Raw genomic sequence first — 23,228 nt, 5'->3', positions numbered from 1 at the left:
TGGCTTTTACCGCTTGGGGATACAAGTGAGTCTTCCCAATCTTACATTTGAGGCTTTCTCCTAAGAAAGAGAGTCAGCTCCTAAGGAAGATACCGTCTTCTGTAAAATCAGGTATCCACCAGAAAACAAATCGTTTTTTATTTTCTACCTATATCTGAAACACCTCAACACTACAAAAAATTTGTTCGTTTTTTTTTTTTTCCTGTGATTGTAACGGCTCCTGGCAAGTTGAAATAAAATTTTCCACACAATGACAGATATAGGTTGAAATTTTTTTTGAAACAACTATCTTCTTTCATTTATTGTATATTCTATTTCACTTTCTGTACAGATAAATCAAAAAAAAACCGCACACATTGGCATTTATTTAAAAGTAGAATTATTTTTCGTTTTAATTTTCATTAATTAAAGAATAGTTGGTAAATAAGATTATCTAATTGTTTGAAGTTACACTTTAAGTGTAGGAACGGTGGGGGGGAAGCATGTGACCGTTTAAGTTTACTTTTGCCACTTCATCGGACAGGCTATTCTGTAAGATTTTACTAAACAGAGTAACAGTAGTTAAAAGTACCTTTAATGTACAGTTGTGTTTGTTACGGGTAGGGAGGGGAATAAATCAGTACAACACCGCTTTAGATTTTGCCACAAATAAAGCAATATTACAAGTTTAACACATCAGCTTCTAGAAACAGTACTCACACTTTGTGATCATGAGTAACCCATGTTAGAAACAAGTTAGATATAACTTAAATTAGACTGAAGTTTTATCCTTTACCCACTACCTACCAACTTAAAAACTATAGCTAAAAGATATACTCAATTTAAAATCAGGTGAAAAGTACATTATATTAACAAAAACAATCATGTATTGAAATCTGAATTTAGAAAGAAATATTTTACTTTCAATTTCACAAGCCATTAATTTCTGATTTCACTTACCTTAAATCCATACTATCATCCTCTGTTTGCCATACATTTTACTTCCAAAAATCAATAATATTTAACAAAACTAAGACAAAATGCATATTCAGAAAGGTTTAAGACCTACATTTCCAAAGAGTCAGCTGACACTGGCTATACAAGCTTTCCTTCCTTTTCTGAGATTCAACATGCTACACAGATCTTGAAGTCAACAAAACCCAAACACGCTAGAAGTATCTGAATTTAAAATATTTCTTACTTTATTGTTCATAAATGCTTTGAGGCACTGGATAAGTTTATGTTGATTCTTCTTATCAATACTTTCTTGCCTTGAAAGAGAGGAAAGTAACATAAGCACAATCTTCACAAGCTTCACACCCCACCCCTCCCTTCAAATTACTCAAGTCCTTACTGTTTCTTGTCCAGAAGCTTTTCCAATACATCCAACAAAAGTCCAAGACCTTCATGTCCAAAATTGTTAACCCAGCTGGAAAAAGGAAGAAAAATGTTTTTAATTATTTCTTAATCCAATGTAAAACTTGCAAAGTTATGTCTCCAGTACTGCTTGTTTATATCTTCATAGATGCTGCTTTAAGCCTCAGTTCCCAGGAAGACCTGATCAACCATTAAGACAATGCTTAGTTCCAGCAACTAGAAGTTGTTGAGAAACACTGTGAAAGGTGACAAGCTATTGCAGACAGTTGCAAACATTTCACTTATCCTTTTCCATTGTGCTGAGAACTACTTTCTCGTGCCAACAAGCATTAGCATAATTACTCTGGTTTCAAAAAAAAAAAAAAAAAACAAACCCACAACTCTATTGCTTAGCAAAAACACCATGATGAAAACTACAGCAGAAATTCTTACTTACCTGACTGGATTGCTAGTTAGGGACACTCTCAAAGACTCTAGACAATTAAGAAGCTTTTCCTCTGAAATTCCAGATCGCAATTCATGAATATATTCTTGTGAGGACAGTGTGCATTCATGCTTGCTGTTTTTCAGTCCACCCTATCACAGAAGACAGAATGCTGTTTAATGTTATACTGACCATAGTGGCGCTTAGATGACAACACGTAAGGCCAATATTTCCACATGAATTTTAAAATCAACATTTTCCCTCTACAACTATTAAAGACACATGACTTAACTTTGATTTGTCATAAGTGTTTAACAGTTTAGGTTTTGCATGACAATGGTAAATATTTTTCTGGAATCTTCTTCACTTCTTTGAGTAAAGTGCATGTACTATATATCTTGGATATAAAAATTTAATTCCATCATTCAGTTGTATCAACATGTTTAACTGCTACACACTCACTTAACATCTACTTCACAACACTGTATTAGAAACAACCATAAACAGAGACACACAAAACCCTCCACACTTGTTATTAAGCTTGTCTGATCATTCCCACTGTACCTGTCTTCCATTTCAAAAAAGCTGTGCATAATCACTATGGACATATCCAGACTCTAAAATTAATTCTTTCTTCTCCAAAAGAAAGGAAGAAGATAAGCCACTGCAAATGACTTTGAAAAGGAGCTGGTATCCACCAACTGTTAAATCAGTGTTTTTAAAATCATGCAACTGCATGACTCGATTATTTCTTCTTGTACCATAATTCCATGTTTGGCCACTAACAGAGATCTCTAGAGGATCTTGTTTGCTACAAAAGAATCCTAGCAAGATTTGACAAAGAGCTCATCTTCCTGCTGAAGTGCCATTACAGAAGAATAACTGCCTACGAGGTATTTCAATATTAAAGTACCCGATAATCAGTTTTTAGAGCTGTAGTATTCAAAACCATGAACAACATACGAAACACTTTACCAACGGGTGCAAGTAAACTTTTGTACAGCTCTGACAAGTTGCAGAAAAGTAGGCTTCATCTCAGAAGAGTGGTCATGATTAGTATGCAGTTCCTAAAGCTCCTTAGCTCTAAATGGTCTGTTGAAGAGAACCTGATAAAGATGCCACGGGTGTAAAGACAATATGAAAAGTGTCTGACCTAGAATACGATTTATATGTATTTGATTTTAATTGTATCAGGAACTTCTCCAACTACTGTAATCTTCTAATTGTCTCTCTTCCAAAAAAGGCACACTTTTCATGAAGTTTCCAGTTTGCTGTATTCAAGTTCTTACTGTTCATTTTCCAAAAATGACACTAAATATGGCTGATGACAAAACGACTTGCCTACATTGAAGTTAATGATTTTGACCTACGTACATTCCAGCATTAATGCATGTAACAGAACTATGTAAAAGTTCACAATATACTTTCAGACTGTTTGTCCTCACCTCAACCAAACAAAAGTCTGACGCAGACTGTGAATGCATTAAGACAACAGTGTCCTCTGGACTACGTCAACTTTGAAGATGTTTCTTGCTGACACACATAGCGCCTTTAGCTGGACAACACATACCAGTTATATATTGAAGGACCACTACAAAGATGAGTAAACAGGATATGAAGGAACTACAATCTGTCACTATCAACCTCCTAAACAAAGAGATGCCCTTCCACCAAAAGAAAAAGAAACAAAGGGGTGGAGGTTATTTTTATAAGAATAGGAACTGACTTTAAATCAGGTAAGTATATTAGCACTACACACTAAAAATCATCATAGTTCAGAAAAATCATCGCTCTGAAAGAGCATAAGGTAATGAACTAGAAAATAGGAACAGCTTTATGCCGTTCATTGCATTGGATGGAAACTGAAAAAGATTGTAAGTAACGTACACCATCTATACCATACTGGATACAGCTTTTGTTGTTTCAGACAAAAGCCATTCCCCAAACCCTAAAAGAAGAGAACAGAAGCACTGCTGTAAGCCACAAAATCTATAAAGAGATGAGATAATGGCAACTTCAATCAAATGCCATCATGTGTTAAGCTAGACCCTGAAAAGCACTCTAGAATGCAAGATGTATTTGTTTTTCCAAAAATATTATTTCCTGTGGTTTGCCCTTCCACTGTAGGAAAACTTACACAAACTACTCCTTTTTGAGGCACCAGACAATTCAGACCTCATTAGGTCTCAAGCTAAAGCCGAGTTCAGCTGAAGAAGTTACAAGTATTTTGCTTTCACAAGACAGTGTTTACTTCAGCGAGAATGCTGGTAGCCTAGTACACTGAATAGAAATCTCACACTATCAGAGGTGGTCGCTTCTATCCAATTCACTACACTGGTTCTGTAGTTTAGAAAATAAATCACTCTTTAGACAGAAACAAGGAACTGGTACCACCATAATTATTAATGAAGTGAAAGTAATAACTTATACTTTCCCCTTGCCAATGACTAACTGAAGAGGTTTTGCGTACTCTCTATTAATACAATTCTGTTCCTATCTCAAGCAAAGAAATCACTATATTTTAGAGTATAATAACAAAGTCAGATAAGACAAATAGTTTGGAGGGGGGGAGGTTTGTTTGGTTTTAGAAAAGCAATAAAAGTGTTTTCAATTATTAAGCCACATATACTCTAGTCGTTGCACATTTGACTTAGAAAAGCAGTATCCTTGTTCAAGCTATGAGGAAACACTATCAGCTCCTGAACTAGAAATCAGAAGTTTACACAGTTCATATCCACTTCATCCCATAGATATTAGTCAAACGCATTAATTCAACCCATTAAAAACAGAACTAACAAGCTAATCCTACTTTAGACATCTACATTAATGCCTTACAGATAAACACAGAGGTGCAGCTGCCGTTTCAATGTAATTACCATTGTCTATCAAAGCAAGGAGAGGTTATCTTGCAGGCAGCTAAAATTACAAGTGGGCACCAGTGCTTGAGATCCCAAGTAAAACTCAAGTAAGTTAAAGCTCTAAACTCCCCATTAACTGGCAAACCTCTTCTCTGCAATTGTCACTACAACCCAACAGTACTAGCACCAACAGTCCAAAATTCTTCTCCTTCCTACCACAGCAAATCTGTAAATCTTCAGGAAAGTAACTACACATGCTGGCAGATGCAACCAGCTCCCAAGCGGTGAATCCTATGAAAATATATACTGAGAAGCAGCACACCAAGATGCATGCATTCTTTAAGCAATAATATGCACAAGCCATACTCTGAGAAACATTTCTTATTTTACTGTTTTGCAAGTTCTCTCTCCAAAATCATGCTGTTAACGCATAACTATTCTTGCTCTCCATCAGACTCCTAATTAAAAGGCATAGGGAAGAAAACACGTATGACAGTTTCTCCACTACCCATTCTGCATACACCAGTTTCCTTCATAGAATAATCTCTTCACAAAGCAGCTGTTCAGGCTAATTCACATCATAAGGAAATTACACGGCAGCAGGAATTTTAAAAAAAACAGAAACTGGTTTTAACCCAGTGAACTGGAAAGTTAATTTTCCCCCGCAGAAATCAGGGGATATAAAGGTATATCAAATACCTTTAAATATATACCCCCCTCAGAAATCAAGGGATATAAAGGTACATCAAATACCTTTAAAAATCTTCATCGTGCTTACATATTTTCTCCATCAGCACACAAACCAGTACTGTGTACAAAACTAAAAAAGTACTGGTGAATACAGACACAAAACTCTGCTTAAAGACCACTCTGAATAAAGCAAAGACAACAGCAATTTATTTATCCTTATGTGCTATATCCTTCTATATTTAAGTACATATAAGGTAATGATTAGAAAGCTTTAAGTCATGGGTTGTTCTATTTTGTAGTAAAAAGAATAAAGAAGTACTGAATATGACCTAAGTAGAAAACCTTGCAGTACCTGAAAAGCCTGTCTTGGCTGCAATAAAAAAAGTCCATCCATAATTAAAAAGTATATCTTTGCTTTCAGCAATCATTTAAAACTTGTATGTAATTATTCCCCAAAAAATCTTTTTTTCCAGGAAACAAAAATTTGCTGAATTCAGTCCAACAAATCAAGTCCCAAATACTTGCTTAAAAAAAGAGTAAATCACTAAATTCAACCATGACTTAACACAAAATGTAGCTGAGCACTTAGTAAGAAAAAAGTTATGCTGTGAGTGATCTCATCTTATGCTTATTAATTGACCCTCTAAATCCTCTCTGTTAATCTTATTCTCACACTAATATCCAGTAGCTGACATTTCCACAATAAACTATGAATGCTAACAATTAGGACATTAAAAAAATCCACGTATAAACAGAATGAAGTAAGACAAATACCGTAAATTTAAAGTTTCGGGTAATTGCCTTCAATAAAAAGCAAGGCAAGTATAAATTATATTTGTTGCTCACAATGAACAGATGAGTTCTCAGTCAGTCTGAAGTATTTGGAAATAGTTTCCTGAAAACTTAAGAACAGATCCCTCAAAAGCACAATCAATTATTTTATACTGGTAAGATAAACATGACTGAGGTAGTTGATAATTATTTTGATAAAACAAGGATTCAGTTATGCCCCCTGAGCTTTTAAATCCAAGATAAAAGTTCAAAATATTGCAACCTAATCTCTAAAAATGGAAGTGTATTCATAAGAAAAAACAAAACTATCACGTTCATACTCACCGGAACTTTACTTCCGACTATCTGCATGCAGTGGTCAGCCAAGAGAGGTTATTGTGTAAAAAAGATAATAATAGTCATAAATAAACACAGCAAAGTACTAGTAGGATGTAGCATCATACAAATTTTTCAGTGTTTAATCATTAGTAGTAGTTACATTCTTTTACTACTTTATCAAACTATTTAAGAGTTACAGCTTCTCAACAGGAAAACAGTAGTTCTACTGTAGGAGAAATAATTTGGAATTCTTATGTCCTCCTGCCGAACCACCAGTATTTCACACATCGACAAACAAATAACTAAATGCCTAGCTTGACATCTACATCTTGAAAGATTAAGAGATATGCCATTCTGTTAGAATTATCAGGTCACATATTTTATATATGACGCTGAGAAAACTACAGGAAAAAATAATGGCATACGGACTTCCTTGTACATATAACAGCTTCATTTATTATGGAGCTTTTGATCTATTTAGATGATGTCATCGCTGAATTTAATTAAGTTTTCATAATCAAAAACATAGCCTACAGTTATAAATCTAACTTGCCTTTCAGAAAAGTCTCATGTGGCATTTTTCTTCAACTGCTCAGTATGGATGCTTTTAGTTACATGGATAATTAAACAGTGATATACAGAATGACATCTTCTCTTTTTACCATGGAACAGCATCTCTGCATATTCATGAAGTTGATTTTACATGGAAGAAACTCTGTAGAAAGGCAGCACATCTTTGTCCTATTCTACCACTCTGCACAAATGACGATGTTCCTGTGAACACCAGGACTATGGACTTCTGCCTAAGCATTGTAGGCCTTTCCTTGCAAGCTATTTGCTGCAATCTGATAGCAGCCACTTTATTGAATGACCACTTTTATCCGATTAAAAGCCTGAGACAGTATGATTTTGTTCAGAGATCTGAATTTGATTGTATCTGTTCAGCCTCTACCTGCTTCATTTTCTACTCTTATCTCTTCCATTATTCTTTTACGAAGTCTTTCAGAAGACAGAAGTCCCTGCAAGTCTTTCACAATCACCTCTTCTCTCCTCTTCCTGATGAAGCTTCCTCTAGAAGCACAAGACAGACTGTCATCACCAGACAATCTCCTTTCCTAATTTACTTCCTTCTTCCCTCACCACTGTTCCACTCATTCAGTATGACATGTCACCAAGTTCAGTTCTGAAACAGAATTCTGAGCCTTCACCATTTCCCAAGTGTAATTTCCATGGTCAACAACCTTTCTCTTCAAGAGCGAAGGAATCGGAGCACAGATAATCACTTCACATGAAAGCATCCAGCTTATTAGCTTCTATCCTTCCTCCATCCCCCAAGGAAAAGGAAAGCTTTTTTTCACCCATTGAAAACCAAGGTTTCTTTCTCACTTTGAAGACAGTACAGCATTTCAGAAAAGCATGGTCAACATGCTGCGGACAGCACACAAGGCAGAGAAAATGAAGCACCAAATTTAAATATAATTTGGCTAAGACAACATCAGCAAATGAGAGTGATGTTTTCAAATCAGTACAGAGAGCTCAAAAGCCTAACTAAAACAAATATGAAATGAACTGGAAGAAAAGTCACATCAACTGTTAAGTGTTTCGTGAACTCTAAGCAGAAGAAAAGGCTCAAGTATTTTCAGTATAAAAAGGAAGGCAGATGAACAATTATCTGTGACCAAAGAAAAAGGTAGAAAATTTTAAGAAAGATCATTCTGAATGCAATCAGCATTTTCATGGAAGATAAGCCTGAAAATGGCCTGAAGAAAATAAAGTTTGGTAATTTATGATGCAGGAAAAATTGGTTAGGGCTTGAATTCAACTAAGCAGAATAGTAGTTTAACTAAACAGAAGACGAAATTAACCTTAAATTATTCCATTCAAATGCTGTGATTCAATTGCAAGAAGGACTTACTGAAGCACACAGACTTTGATATGAGCTCTTTGTCCATTAGGAAAAACATTTTGCATATATAAAAAACATCCATACTGGCGCTTACTTAAGTTCAAAGCGCACATTCATGTATGAGGACTTTTTGGGATTTTATTTTTCTCAAATTGTTAGTACATTTTGGCAAACACATCCCCAGTTCTGTTAAGTTTCCCATGCTGCAGCGCATATGGTGGCAGTCTGTTAAAATTTTCAGCAGTTACACATGCAATGGGAGCCATGCTTTTCTTAGTCAGCTACAAAATTATGGTACTTGAGGCAGCTACATTTCAATATCACTACATACAAGAGATCACAATCGTCCAACTATTTTTTGGGAAAGAACTACAAGTACTTCCATTGTGAAAGTTTCTGCTGCTTCAATAAAATATTTTTGCTTACACTTAACATTGATCATCAAGTGAAGACAAAAACCTTACAGCACGTAATCAACAGTTCCTGAAGATAGTCTAGCAAAGTATATTAACATGAAATTTCATAATATTAACTGCATAACCTTGACTAATTCTCCGTTAACTTGTATGTTTACCTAGACCATGCTTTAAGCACTGTATTGCTTCCAGGACAGAATAAAGGACTGTAGATTTTGTTTAAGATGAACTCACACAGGAACATCACTCCTCTCAGAAACATAAATCATCATTTTCACATTATAATGCAAGTTTTTCCTCACTTAAGTCTATAATGCTTAGTGCAAAGCATTTGCATTTAATAATTGCATGTCATTGTAGTTATAATTTTTTTGAAATTTAACTCTGCAGAGCAGATCTTAAAGGTTAAAAGAAAAACAAGTCAGCTGTACTGCTTGCAGTCCGTACTTACAGATTCACTAGGCAGACACCAACATAATCTTATTTGCCAGTTTATTTCACTAAGAAACTGATTATTATTTAACACTATCTGTATTTAGCACTCAGAGTCAGCTCTGTAGAACCGCTAGCAGTGCTGCCATTATGTATTTGAACATTTATTCCACACAGTTTTTATTTCCAGTAACTTTTTATTGTACACAATAACTTAAGTGTGGAAAAAAAAGATGAGATTCATCCTAATTTCCAAATAAAATCATATGCATTAGCTACTTTTATTGAAGAACTATGCTGATAGCAAATTTCATCATTTGAAGCATACTACTGCCCTGTGGATACACAAAGCTACACCCCCACCCCCACTTCTCCCCAATACTGCAATACATTCAGTTCCTCAAAATTCACCACTAGCTTCTTTAAAATTCTTTATACAACAAATAGTGGCACAAATCAGGGCAAAACCTCTTTCTAGGGAAATCACAACATACATATATCTCTATCTGTTTCATCCAATATTCATGAATTTTTGTGGCATATTTTCCTTTTACATAATAAGAACTACATTTGCCATAGTCAATTTTTAACACACAAAAAAAAGCATTACTGTTGTATTTTATAACTAATTAGTACTCATAGTCCCACCGCAGAAAATAAATGGCAGCTCTTCACTACTTGAAATTGTATTTCTCCACTACAACAAGTGCTGGGGCATCCAGTGGTTCTCTTACACTTCTGACACCCCAAAACAGACACACTTCAAAAATTCTTCATGAAGGATCCATCAACTAAGGCTTATTCAATCAACATAAGTACAGAGAATGATCAACATGAATGAAAAGTCTGAACATATTTTTTTTCTACTCAAAGTATAATTTGAAACTCATATTAAGACCATCTTTTAACTAAAGGAATATTTTATTTACCTACAGAACATTTCTTAGCAGAATATTTAATGCAGTCTTCAAGCCAGCTACAGTACTCAACATATTCAAATTAAGCTAAAATACTGACTTTACTTCAATTTTAAATACTTTCAATATTTTGATTCCCTGTTTCTAACACCACAAATTGTACATCTAGTATGTATGTCATTACTGTAACCATGAAGTCATCCTATCCCTTCCAGGGTCTTTTGGTACCAAAAATACATAAGATGAATTCCAGAGAAATATGCTCAGGTTCCATCCATTACTCCACATCACTGGATTTGCAATTTCTTATGGTTTACAAGAAAGCATCAAGCTTCTACATTGCCCAACAACTGAAATACAAACTAACCCTTCAGACACAGCTGTAAGCATTTCAAACTGTATTAGTAAGTACAGATTTTTTTTTTTCCTACCACTCTTAGAAGATAAATCTAGACAAAAAACCTGAAAGTTTCAAGCTTGAAAAGCATAACACTCACGAAGCTAAGTTTCTGATTTGCATCTGTCTTGGAGAGGCGACTACTTACAGATTTGGCAGTTGCAGAAATGTATTGGACAACCATCTCTCGTTTTGTGGTCAAGTCTTTATCTCTTAAAGGAGCTTTACGTTCTTCATTTAGATTCATGTCTTCCTGTAAAGAAACAGACCACACAACATCAAGATTCTATTTCATGCTTTTTATTATTCTTTGTTATTTTTACACTCCTGTTCTTAAACAAATTCCTTTTCTTAAACAAACAGCTCATTTTTAAACAAACAGAAGTGACTTCTTCCAGCTTAGCTGTGTTTCAATTTGTTTAATTCTGAGCCACCCGATTTTCTCATTTAATTCTGTCACTTCAAGTGTTCGCTGTTTTCAACACTTAGCCAAAATTATAACTACATCAAGGGTAACTACCATTGGTGAAATCTGGCTCAAGAAATAAAACTAGAGGACAAAACCAAAAATTCTACACCTCAAATTGATCACATAAGTGTTAACTCTTGTGAAGTTCCTGTGGTTTTTTTATAAAATCTTATCACAACAGACACCATTAGATACTGCCTTTGAAGGATAGTTTTTAACTACTGCAACTAGGGTCTACAGAGGTTATCTTAATGAAGCAATCAACAGCTTAAGACTTTGTTTTCTCTGTAGAAGTAGACTGAGTAATTTAAACATAAGTAATACTAGCATTTTATGAGTTACTCAGTTGTTTATGTGCCAGTTTAGACGGGTCTATGAGGCCTATGCTATGCCCTCCCAAGTAGTTAATACTTCCAAAACAACATTTGAAAAATCACTACTACATAATAAATGCCAAAATGAAAACAAATTAAAACCTCATAAAACAATGTAGCACATCATCTTACCATCATTTTTTCAAAGAGATCCATAACTTCTTTTTCTGATAAGTTCATGCAGCGCTCATCAACAAGTGCCTGGGCAAGCGGGATTTCACTTATAGAAGGCTGAGAGTCAATAGGATGCTGAATAAGAGGTTTCTCTTTTTTCACTGCTGATTTTCTGAAGCTTGTTATTCTGTCACGCTGCAAAGACATCCATTTAAAAGTAAGCAGAAATAGAAACATAGGAAAGCAGCCAATTACATGGCAGTAATACACACATTTTTAGTTAATCCAAGCAGCAGAGTTAAAACTCAAACTGAACTGTAAGTGAAAAATACTCTAACATTCAGAGACTGCTTTTCATAGAAAGACAACAACATTTAAGGTAAATTCATGGCAAGTCACATGCAAAAGGGATATGACTATGTCTCACAGTTTCAAAAGTAGACTATCTATGTTAAACTCTTAGCATTTCAAAATCTTGAGTTCATCTTCTCACATTACTCCCTAATTATCCTGATAGTGAATAAATATGGTACCACAAAGGTAATGTCCAAGCGTTCCTTCACCTGAAGAGCTATAAGTCTTTGGAGGACAACTGAAAAAGCCAGCGTTGGGAAGGAGGTACTCACAAGTTCATCGGGCTTATAAAAAAATCCTGCTAAAGTAAAATAAAGTTCGTAGAGGAATTAATGCTCCAAGTATAGTTCACAATTCCTTGAAGTGTTTTTGAGTACTCCTGAAATTAGTGCTTGTTTTTAAAAAGCCAGGTAATGGATTACTCACACGGAAGCAGCCATCAGAGTTAAATACACATAACAGACATTAGTGAAAGCATATCATACAGTCTGCAATGAAGTTTCACTGGTTAAGGCTGACTTGTTTTATGCCTTATACCAAACCCCCCACCTTTTTTTTTTAAAGCATGCTACTCAGTTAATTTGTTAATACTGGAAACAACCAACAAGAGCACCTTCCTTATAAGGCCATTTATTACTGTATTATTAATATAGAACTCTATTCTGAATAGAGTCAGAAATTTTTTTTGTTTAATAATACTGTCTTTAACTATACATATATATGTTCATTTTGAGAACATTATCTCTATAGCGATTTTTCTAAATTAACTGTTTGCATCAACAAATACTAGTGTATTTGTTTCAGGCACTGAACAGCCTTATGAAGATGTGCTTTCTTCTAACAGCAGCTTATGTAGGGTTACCAGTATCATTCATAGCCATTATTGCAATCTCTATGAAGACATGTAAACCAAAATTTATATTTTCTGTAACTAAACAACCTCTGTGAGGTGTGAAAAGTTTAATGGAGTATTTAATATGTAGGAAATTTGGATTCATTTTAGATTAGTCCAGTCAGGAGTGGAGAAATTTAATCAAGTGCTGTGGAATATGGGGAAGAAAGGTTCTTTCTTTTTTTTGTATTGTTCTGTTTCTTTTTCTTGGTTTATTTTGTTGTTGGATTTGTTTTGTTGTTTTCTAAGATCCTACAAGACTACCTTAAATTTTTGAAGGGAAAGTATCCCTAGATAAGCTGCATGCCCTTTGAATTTCTTTGAAGGTTTTCTTGGTTTGTTTGCCTTTTTGAGGGAAGGGGGGTTGGGGTTGGGTTTTCTTCTTCCTTAGAAGTCTTACATTTGTGGACAGAAACACATTACCTACAAGGATATTCTTAACGTCTTTAACAAGGTAAGAATTTTACTTTAACCCCATTTTTTCCTTATTAGAATAGTTCACATTACATTTTTTGAAACTAAAATTAGGACATAGCCTATTGAAAAGGCCAAAGATATGACACAATGCCTGAAAGGCAGTATCTAAAATTAGCCAGTACACATCAAATGCAGTTTTACTGTCCACTTACATTAAAATGTCCATTCAGCAGTCACCAAAAAAAGCCATTTAAGATCAATTTCACCATACTGTGATCTGTATCGAGTATACTTTATTAACAACAAATTTGTTTAATCAGATTGCAACGGTGAGATCACTTTGAAGCCATAAATGAGTCTTCTACATGATTATGAGGTACAATTTCTTCATTTCAGACATGTGATGATTAACTAAGTGGCCAGCGTGGCGTTAACTATTATATACAGAAAATAAAAGTTCATAATTTTACTGAAATAAATTTTGATATACATTTCTGTAAAAATACTTTGCAACAGGTTTCAAAGTATTCAGAATTATAAAGTTAGTGCTACTGAATACAAACTTGTTGTTTGACATACAGTACACACTTATTACCCAAAATGGTTCCACTCAAATCACATGGCAATTAACTTTGAAGAACCACTGCAGATCTTTTACTGTTAAAAAGAACGTCAAGAGAAATAACACTTGATCTGTTGAACAGTTTCGGCATATCCACAGTATTACTAAAGTATTTATAATATGGTTAAAGAAGCTTCTCCAAATAGATATCATTAATTACTCTTCTTCAACAGAATAAAGATCTTTAGGAATAGTAACTCAATTTTCTGAAATCTAATGCTCAATATCCTTATAAGAACATGTTATATTGTCCACAACATTTGAAGTAAAATAGCATGCAGCGTGGAGTTACCATTGCAAATTAAGACGTTACAAAGACCTTACCACATCATCTGCCAAAGTTTTTATTTGAATATTCTATTAAAAAAAAAAACACACACACAAATCAAAGAAAAAAGACAGCGTTACCTACTGTTTCAGAATAAAGAAGTCTATATTTCATTTATTTTAACATTAAAAAGCACTTGAAATTTCAGTAAGCGTTCTAACAAAACTGCGGCTAAATGAGCATGGAATCTACTGCATTTTCTGTGAAAAAGTAGGCTTGCATCCCATTTCAGCTTGTCTTTTGACTATTTAACTCACGAACCTGAAACCCATATAGCTCTAGCACCCCCATTATTTCACAAAAATGCAGTAAGATCTCTTAGAAAGCTTTCCAAACCAAACACGGACTACTGGACTTCAAACCAAGTCAGCAGATATTCTGTTTTGACAGAGTTTTTGAGACTCAGAGTCAGAGAACTCCTGTACCCTAACTTCATCTTGAGCCTTCTGCCAACCTCTCACTGCTTCATTTCCTAAATTCACCTTAACACCAAGTAACGTAAATAGACAGGTGAACTGGTTAAAGCCAGTGTGCCAGTGATGTGCAAACCAGTCACTACTATCTCTCCCTCTCTAGCGCCTTCTCACTTTTTCCCTAACGGTAGTAAAAACCTGCTGACAAAGATTACCACACAGTTTAACAAGTGAAGGAAAATAAAAATAGATAAAGAAACAAATTATGCAAAAGCCATCGCTCACCACCAGCAGACCAGTACCTACTCACCCTCTGAGCAACTGCTACTTTGGAAAAAACTCCTCCTCCCCACCCCACCACCCTTGGTTTTACTGCTGAGCATGATGTTACATGACATGGAATATCACTTTGGTCAGTTTGGATCAGCTGTCCTGGCTGTATCCCCTCCCAGCCTCCAGCCCATCCATTCCTACTCCGGGTGGGGGGACACAATAAGAGACAGAAGGCCTTGCCACTGGGTAAGTGCTGTTCAGCTGAAGTTAAAACACTGGTGTTGTATCAACACTCTTTTGGTCTAGAACACAAATCTACAACACAGCACCATATGGGCTGCTATGAAGAAAATTAACTCCATCCCAGACTGACCCAGTACAGACAGTTAGGATAAAGTCTTTTTCTCTTACTACTCCAAATGTTGAGACCAACCTTTCACTTTCCTAAGCCATATCTCAAACCTCTTCCTTACAGCTACACCTCTCCTGTATTTTCATTACCTGGACTTAGTGTAGGGTAAAAAGAGGAAGTAATACTCTAATCTTGAAGTCAAAATGAAGATGTCCTTACTCTGGTAAATAGATATTCTCTTTTTAATGGAGATTATTGAGCAAGAAGTCCAAATGAAGAAAAGCCTAACCATAACTTCAACGCAGAGGCAGCTACGTAAGCAAGAAGTTCTGAAACTCTGTATCTGTTTTAGCAGTCACTTGTACTAGAAATTTTTTTTCACTTCTCATTTAAGTACTGTCAATCTCTCACAGAACCTGGAACAGGATAATCTATTCCATCTCTACATTTATATTGCATTTGTCACTCAAACTCCTCTGGGCAAAATACAGAATACTAAAGCAAGATACTACACAACATTTTTGCAGACATCTCAAGCTCACTTCCCAGATCTCCTTATGGTGCATAAACTGCACTGCTGCCAGTAGCTACTCAAGATAAGCAACACATTTAACAGGAAGAACAGAAACCGCAAGTAGCTGGAGGCAGAGGCAAGGCAGTAATGTACCTGCAGATTCTCACTGACACACAATTTTGACAATCTCTTATACTAACAAAGAAATCACGCTTCCAATCTGATTTAAGAACATAAACCAAAAGTATTTACCTCCCCAGGAGGAAGTTAAAGATACCGCAGTTTTTGTAGTCAGTCCTCTACCATTATTCTTTCAGCCACTTATAAGACAGCCAGAGCATCACAAGACAAAAGGAAATCAGTCCTTTCCTAGCTTGCTAAAGACACTAACGCCCTGATTTTAGAAGCAGCCCAAATGCAAAGGTTTTGCAGAAATCTCTATAGTAAAACATTTGCAGATAAGGGATATTAAATTAATATCTATATGTACAAACACACATTCAATTTAAGACAGCAGCATATCATCTCTCTCCTAGTTCTATTATTACAAAATTACAGAATCGCCTTGGTTGGAAAGGACCTTTAAGATCATCGAGTCCAACCATTAACCTAACACTACCTAAACAACCACTAAACAATATCCCTAAACACAACATCTACTCGTCTTATTAATACCTCCAGGGATGGTGACTCCACCCCTTCCCTGGGCAGCCTGTTCCACTGCTTGATAACCCCTTTCCGGGAAGAAATTTTTCCTGATATCCAATCTAAACCTCCCCTGGCACAACTTGAGGCTGCTTCCTCTCGTTCTATCGCTTGTTACCTGGGACAAGAGACTGACACGCTCCTCCCTACAACCTCCTATCAGGTACTTGTACACAGCAATAAGGTCTTTCCTGAGCCTCCTTTTCTCCAGGCTAAACAACCCCAGGTCCCTCAGCCGCTCCTCATACGACTTGTTCTCTAGACCCTTCACCAGCTTCGTTGCCCTTCTCTGGACTCTCTCCAGCACCTCAATGTCTTTCTTGTAGTGAGGGGCCCAAAACTGAACACAGTATTCAAGGTGCGCCCTCACCAGTGCTGAGTACAGAGGGACAATCACTTCCCTTGTCCTGCTGGCCACGCTATTTCTGATACAAGCCAGGATGCTGTTGGCCTTGTTGGCCACCTGGGCACACAACCATGGAAGTTCATCAATTCCTATATCAAAGAACTATTTCCTACCGATTTACTTAGTTCTTCACTTTAAAGACTTAAGTGACAGAGCTTCTCCCTTTCACACATAGTCTTTCCAGTCCACCAGTAGTTAAAAATATCACTTTCTACTTACTTCTCCCAATTTTAGTTTACTCCAAGTATCCCACTCCTTGCCTAAATACAGACAGATCATGACAATAAGGCACATAAAAATCATAGCATATACTAATGCAACTGCACCCCATCACTCTTTTACCTTAAAAGGTCAGTCTCAGACATGTTAATATTCAGAGTAATTGAAGTCTTGCACATAAAAACAGAAGACAAATTTTTACCATAGTTCACAATGTAACAATAGTTCGCAGTAACAATGTCAACATTCAAAGAATTAAACAACTTGAGATGATTGTGTTAACTTTTAACACAGAACTCACAGCAAGTCCACTTTTTTGGAATCTTTTTCTAACTTATGTATTAATAAAACCTCCCAGATCACTTGAGCTGGCCATGAGTTGTAAATTAGGGTGTGTTTATATGGGTTGATTGATCTTTCCATTATATTTAAGTATTACTTTGCAATGCTCTTAGTTGTTACACTGAAGACTCACTTCTACCGCAAAAATAAAATAAAAGCAACTCACATTTTACCATATGTATAATGAAAAAGTGATCAGTTGGGTAACTTCTAAACTTAACAGCAATCTTCACTCCACCGCACACTGCTCAGGCAAATCATGATGAGCTGCAACACCCACTTCTGCACACAGGCTACAACTTCAGGTAACAGCTCCAATGGCTACTGGCAGTCCTAGTTTTTTAAGAGTAACAAACTGAAACTCGACCTTCTCTTAACTTTCCTGTTTTTAAACTAAGATATGACAGTTTTCTAAAATTTACCTGGACAACACCTGCAAAAGACTTCATAAAAACTGACTCAAGGATAAGTGTTTTTTAACTGGCTGCAGATAAATTTGCATACAGCCAGGAAAGGAATAACTTCCCATATGAGTGCCTGAACCAAAGGAGTTTAAAGGGACAAAACCGAAAACAGGTTAATATCTGAAGTACAAAAAGTTGTGCGCAATTTGAGTCTAGGTCTTACAGCCACAAACCATAATTCACTCCTACAACCTCTGTTCTTCAATAGAGAGTAACGTTCCCATTAGACAAATTTAACCACTTGTCAACGTATTCAATTTTGTAATTAAATATAAAAACGTACCTAGGAAATTGTGAAAAGATACTCAAGTCACATTAGCTAATGTACAGAAGCTAGAACTACACACTTGTTTCGGACTTTCAAGATCGTTATCCATGACAAAGTATACCTGGCATTACTAATAAAATTAGTAAAAATATAATTCATAAAATGTTTGCTTTATAGTAATTTTTTTTGGCACTTCAAGGAGCATTCACCATGCTTTCAAAAAGAACTTGAAATGACTGTTGATATACATGATGGATTACAAAGATAGTTGAAGTTAGCAACACTAATAGTTTTGTTACTATTGTTGACATTTGCGTGTGGTCTATATGACACCACATGGAAAATTCTTGTTTGCTTTGCAGCTGTTGACTTCACAAATTCCTTAAATATGTATTATTTAAATTATTAAATTAAGATTTAATCTATAGCCTAAACATGAAGGTAAACATTCCCTGGGGCACTACAACGGGGGATCAAGAAGCATGTGAACTTACACCAGGCTGCCAGAATGAAGGTGGGAAGTTATTCCTGTTGGGAGCACAAAGGCAGCACAGAGTCAGCGCTGTCAGACTGGAGGATGGCAACCATCTTCCCAACCAGGAAGCTGCCTGGTTTTCCCCGATTACTCTACTTTTTTTGCCCCCCCAGGAGACTGACCATCCAGGAATGAGAAATACTAGGAAAAGAAGTTAGACACCTCCTCATGCTAAATAAAGCCAGAGGGTCACCCAAGTTGGTAATTATTAACAAGACAGACTTCCTAGCAAAGAGCAAGTATTTGATCAGAGCAGTATTTGATCCCCTCATAAAAAAGCTGACGGTAAAGCTAGTTTATTATTATGGGAGAAAAAAGTATGTGATAATAAAACTTGGAAAAATGAGCAACGCTGCTGCCATAGCAAGGAACTTCAGCTTTTTCTTGAAGAACAGAAATTCTAGATCGAATAATTTCAGCGTGCATGGACCATAATGTAACTCAATAGTCAAAGCACATTGGGTTAAACTGAATTTATACCTGCTGTGACACACACAAGAGCTTTCTCTTCCTTTTCCTATTCTTTCCTGTTTATAACAGCTTCCCGAGAAGATCATTTGTCCTTCAGGGAAGTAGGAAATGAAGAAGCATGTGAATAGAGGGGAATTATATTGTACATAACAATGAGGAAGCCAATAGTATCATTTGACTTCAGTACAGGTGAGATTCCCTATTAAGAAGTAACAGGAATTCAGGAGGATTACACAGATGCTTGTAATGGGTTACGGAGAATCTGTTATCTTCTGCTACAGGAGAAAGTAAGTAAAAAAAGATGGTTTATTGAAGTATAGTATGTGCTTAGGTTGCCCATGAACACGCACATGAATTTTTATAAAGCTTTTCCCATAAATTAACGAAACAATTGTTTTTAAATATGTTTTTACTGCTTAGCTTATCAGTCATTCAGGAATTAGTCTGAATCACAGAATACTGTAAACTAACCTTAAAGAACACATGAATGTATATTTGTAAAATATGAAAATGAAAATTGTATATCTGGTTTACAGATGGAAATTTTATCGAAGTCTACTGCTGTACTCTTTACCTTTCTAGTTTGGGAATATTTCCACGAAGTTGTAAATAAACTGGAGAATGAAAATGAAACTGCACTGCTGGAATACAGTAGAAGAGTAGAGAACAGAGGATTGTAAAGGTTAGAGAGACTGCAGCAGACATTACCTGCTGTATTCCTAGCTGAGGCAAGAAACCATATGCTGAATTAAAAGGATTTTCCTCACCTCACTTTTTTCTGTTGATAAGAATAAAGCAGTGGGAAATACACTTGCCATAGAGAAGTGGAAAGAAGGAACTGAAGCAGTTCTAGAGAAGTGGATTGCCTGGGAGCAACAGCTCTTGCTGCCCCATTATATAATAAGACCAAAAAAAAGAATAATAATCTGGTTTCATGGGACTTAAGACTGGCAGCAGTACCAGAAATAAAGCACTGTATTGACACCAAAGTCAGGATAAAATCAGTTACTAGGCACTTCAGCGTTGAAGCTTTGGTTGCAACTTCTGTCACAAGTCTGGTTATAAACTACCTTCTACTAATCCATCATATTCATGAGTTCACTCAATCTGCGAGTGGCTAAGGCTTTTATAAGCAAAGACTTGCAACGATTATGAAAACAGTACTTATTGTATGTAAATTTTATTTCAATGTATACAAAATTAGATAGAAATGCTACTGTATGGGTTACAAAGAGGGACAGACTCAGACTAAAGGATCTCAATTAATTCGAGTTTGTGTGCTAACTTTTGAACTTGGCCAGCTGACATGGCTTTACTCTTTGAGTTTCAGATTTTGTATTTAAAGTTTTTTTTTTAATGTACCCTCTATATGTGGCTGGCATAAAAATTAAAATATATATGGCATCAGTGTATATACTTAGCCTGATATGCTGTCATCTTTTTCTCTTCTTTATGCAAATACTTAGCTGTTCTAATGCAACTGGAACATTGCATGTAACTGTCACAACTATTAATAACTGTCAAGTCCTTATCTTTTCATGCACTCACACAATTACAAATGCAAACATCCAGCACAGTTCCATTATGAAGCCACAGTATTTTAGAAGTTGCTTCAATTTTCTAGGTACAAAAATAATTCACAGCAGGAGAATATGAAGAACCAAAATGTAACAGGAAAGCAGGAAACGATACTACACAAGAACTAAGCACTTTTATCTGTTGTTCGGAATGTAGAATCTAATGAATCTCATGTTGGCTTAGTATTTGTTCCTCACACAGCTACACCCATTAAAAAAAAAAACAAACACACAGAGGCAACTTTAAAGGTCATATTCTGACAGCCATCATCAGCTTTTGCCATAGGAAGAAAGAATAACAGACTGCAGAACTAACATTTTTCCTGACCAAGTATTTATTTTGTCTTGTTCAGCCATCCCTGAGACCAACATGAATTTACACAGAGCCACTTGTAAACACTAACTGGTTGTGACAAAAAGGTATCATAAGAACATTTAAGGTCTGTGGTTATTTCCTCTCATCTTCACGCCTAGATATGCATTATGATGCGGTTCTGTTAATGTGATCCCAGACAGGACAAAGTTATTAACATTTGACTGGCTGCTCCCTGAACAAAGGAACAGAAGAATGGGCCTGTGTACCCTCAAGCCAATCTGTATTCACCAGGACCTTTACTGCAATTCCTTGGCCTACACAACCTAAAATTACAATTGCTACTTTACTGGCTGTACAGCTACAGTCCTGTAGCTCCAAGTATTGGGATTCTATAGTACTATTCCTTGACTGTCTCAAACTTAACTTATTTATTTAGTAATCTGTTCTAAACTACTAGGTAGCACTGCTCTGGAAGTTTCACATTCCTCAAGCCAGTTCTCCTGTATTTATTCTCACATAAAAGAGTAAACTAAATATGTTAATTACGTTTTGTTATAAAGAGATAACTTCATATTTCCACTACAATTAGAAGAGCAGTAAGAGTATGTTTGTTAAAAAAAAAAATATACAAATATGTATATACACACACACAAATCACTGAGGAATATAAGGCCGGATTCTTTCCAATTTTGTTTTTTTAATCAGCTACTGACTTTTACACTTACATTCTACGCTTTCAAAACAAGTTTAAACACACTGTTATGAAGTATAAATTGAAAATATTTGTTAGTAATAAAAATTTTTTTTTCATCTTTGATGTCTTCCATATCTGACAACACTATGCGAAGAACACTTACAAGCAGCAAACATGTATCACACATTCAGCATACTTAATACTTCCTCCAATACCATCTTGTCTCCAATGATTTACTCTGAGGATCACTGAAAGGACCAAGAAGGGAACCTTACAAGAAAGCCACTTGTCACATGCATCACCCTGAACATCCTCTTCTCCCACTCTCCCCCCAAAAATAGACTGAAATTAATACAAAACTACAGTTTCCTCTTTACACAGGAAGAGTCTATATATATTAGAAACTCTTAAGAACATTTTTGTTTTATATAAGTCGGAAGGTCTGGTGATATTACAGTATGCACACCTTAAGACCAAATATTACCACACCCAGGTGGACCAAATACCTTCAGTATCTGTATCAAACCATACAACATTTTCCATGTGTGGGCTTGTTCTGGAATTGAACTTCCAAGGTATTTCTCAATTTCTACAAATCAGATGAGTTTATGGTTTATATCACGATCTAGGTTACAGTATCATTTAATTGCCATAGCAGATCCCTTTCAGATCTGCCCATGTGAATATGATGTGCAGCTTTCACACCACATCCAACTGAACAGCTAAACTGAGAAGATGGCTGAAAAGTAGACACAATCATAATTTAATAGTAGTAATGGATGAACTTTAGACAAACCAATAGAAAAGGAGGAAATCTAGTGTGCTGTAATGCCAACCTTATTAGTTCTAGTAAATAATCAAAGAAGAATAAACAATAAAGGAGGGGTTTTGACTAGCTCAGTTTTGTGATCTTGTTTGTCCCACTGCCATACAAAAACTTAACAAAAACTTAAGAGCACCAGGGTGGGTATACAGACTGCTTAAGCCCACACCACTGCCTCAAAAAAAGTTGATTCTTTAATTGTCATCCCTTTCTTCCATATAATTAATAAACGGTTAACAAGTAGAATATATTCACTTTGCAGACTGTGTTAGTACTACCTTTGTCAAGCAAGATTCAGCTTACCTACCTATTAGGAAGTTACACCTAAAAGCAGGAAACTGAGAGGAAACCCGTAGGAAAAAGATACTTGATTGACCAGACCTTAAGTAAAAGATCAGTTTGATACAAAAATAACATGCAAGTTTAAGACAAATTAGCTTTGGCTACCTGCAACTTTATAATTTGCTACAAAAATACTAAAGAAAGTCTTTCAACAGTTAAACTTCTCTCAAAAGTAACTTCTCTACCACCATAGCTCTTTATAACAAAAAACTTATTTTCTCCAAAATAAAGTTACTGCATGATTAAAAAAATACTGAATTTAAAGAATGGCCATGTATACATGTTGCAAGGAACTGAGTAAAAACATTCATTTTAGTAATTTCCTAACTTCTTGTGGTTTTAAGGTCGAACAAGTAAACTGATGAATAACCAACTGAAATTGTCAGTTGCTTCAGCAGCAACCGCCATCGCCATCTCTTCTTCTACTTTACCTCTAAA

At 35.7% G+C, this 23,228-nt stretch overlaps 1 protein-coding gene across 4 annotated transcripts in view; it reads right to left on the bottom strand.

The window, feature by feature from the left end:
• The window catches only part of DIAPH2 (diaphanous related formin 2), a 214,441-nt gene that overhangs the window by 185,328 nt on the left and 5,885 nt on the right, over positions 1-23,228 (bottom strand). The window contains exons 2-8 of one of the 4 annotated variants that reach the window (XM_068411748.1): positions 14,073-14,105; positions 11,482-11,658; positions 10,655-10,759; positions 6,445-6,465; positions 1,793-1,932; positions 1,334-1,408; positions 1,181-1,250 (exon numbers count right to left, since the gene is read on the bottom strand). In XM_068411748.1, coding sequence (XP_068267849.1) covers positions 1,181-1,250; positions 1,334-1,408; positions 1,793-1,932; positions 6,445-6,465; positions 10,655-10,759; positions 11,482-11,658; positions 14,073-14,105 — 621 coding nt within the window. The other 3 variants (XM_068411752.1, XM_068411749.1, XM_068411751.1) reach the window with 3 other exon arrangements.

Source organism: Nyctibius grandis, chromosome 13 (assembly GCF_013368605.1).
Source record: "Nyctibius grandis isolate bNycGra1 chromosome 13, bNycGra1.pri, whole genome shotgun sequence".
Taxonomy (NCBI): Eukaryota; Metazoa; Chordata; class Aves; order Nyctibiiformes; family Nyctibiidae; genus Nyctibius; species Nyctibius grandis.
The sequence above is the reverse complement of the archived record's forward strand: the minus strand, read 5'-3'. Positions and strand labels throughout refer to the sequence as shown.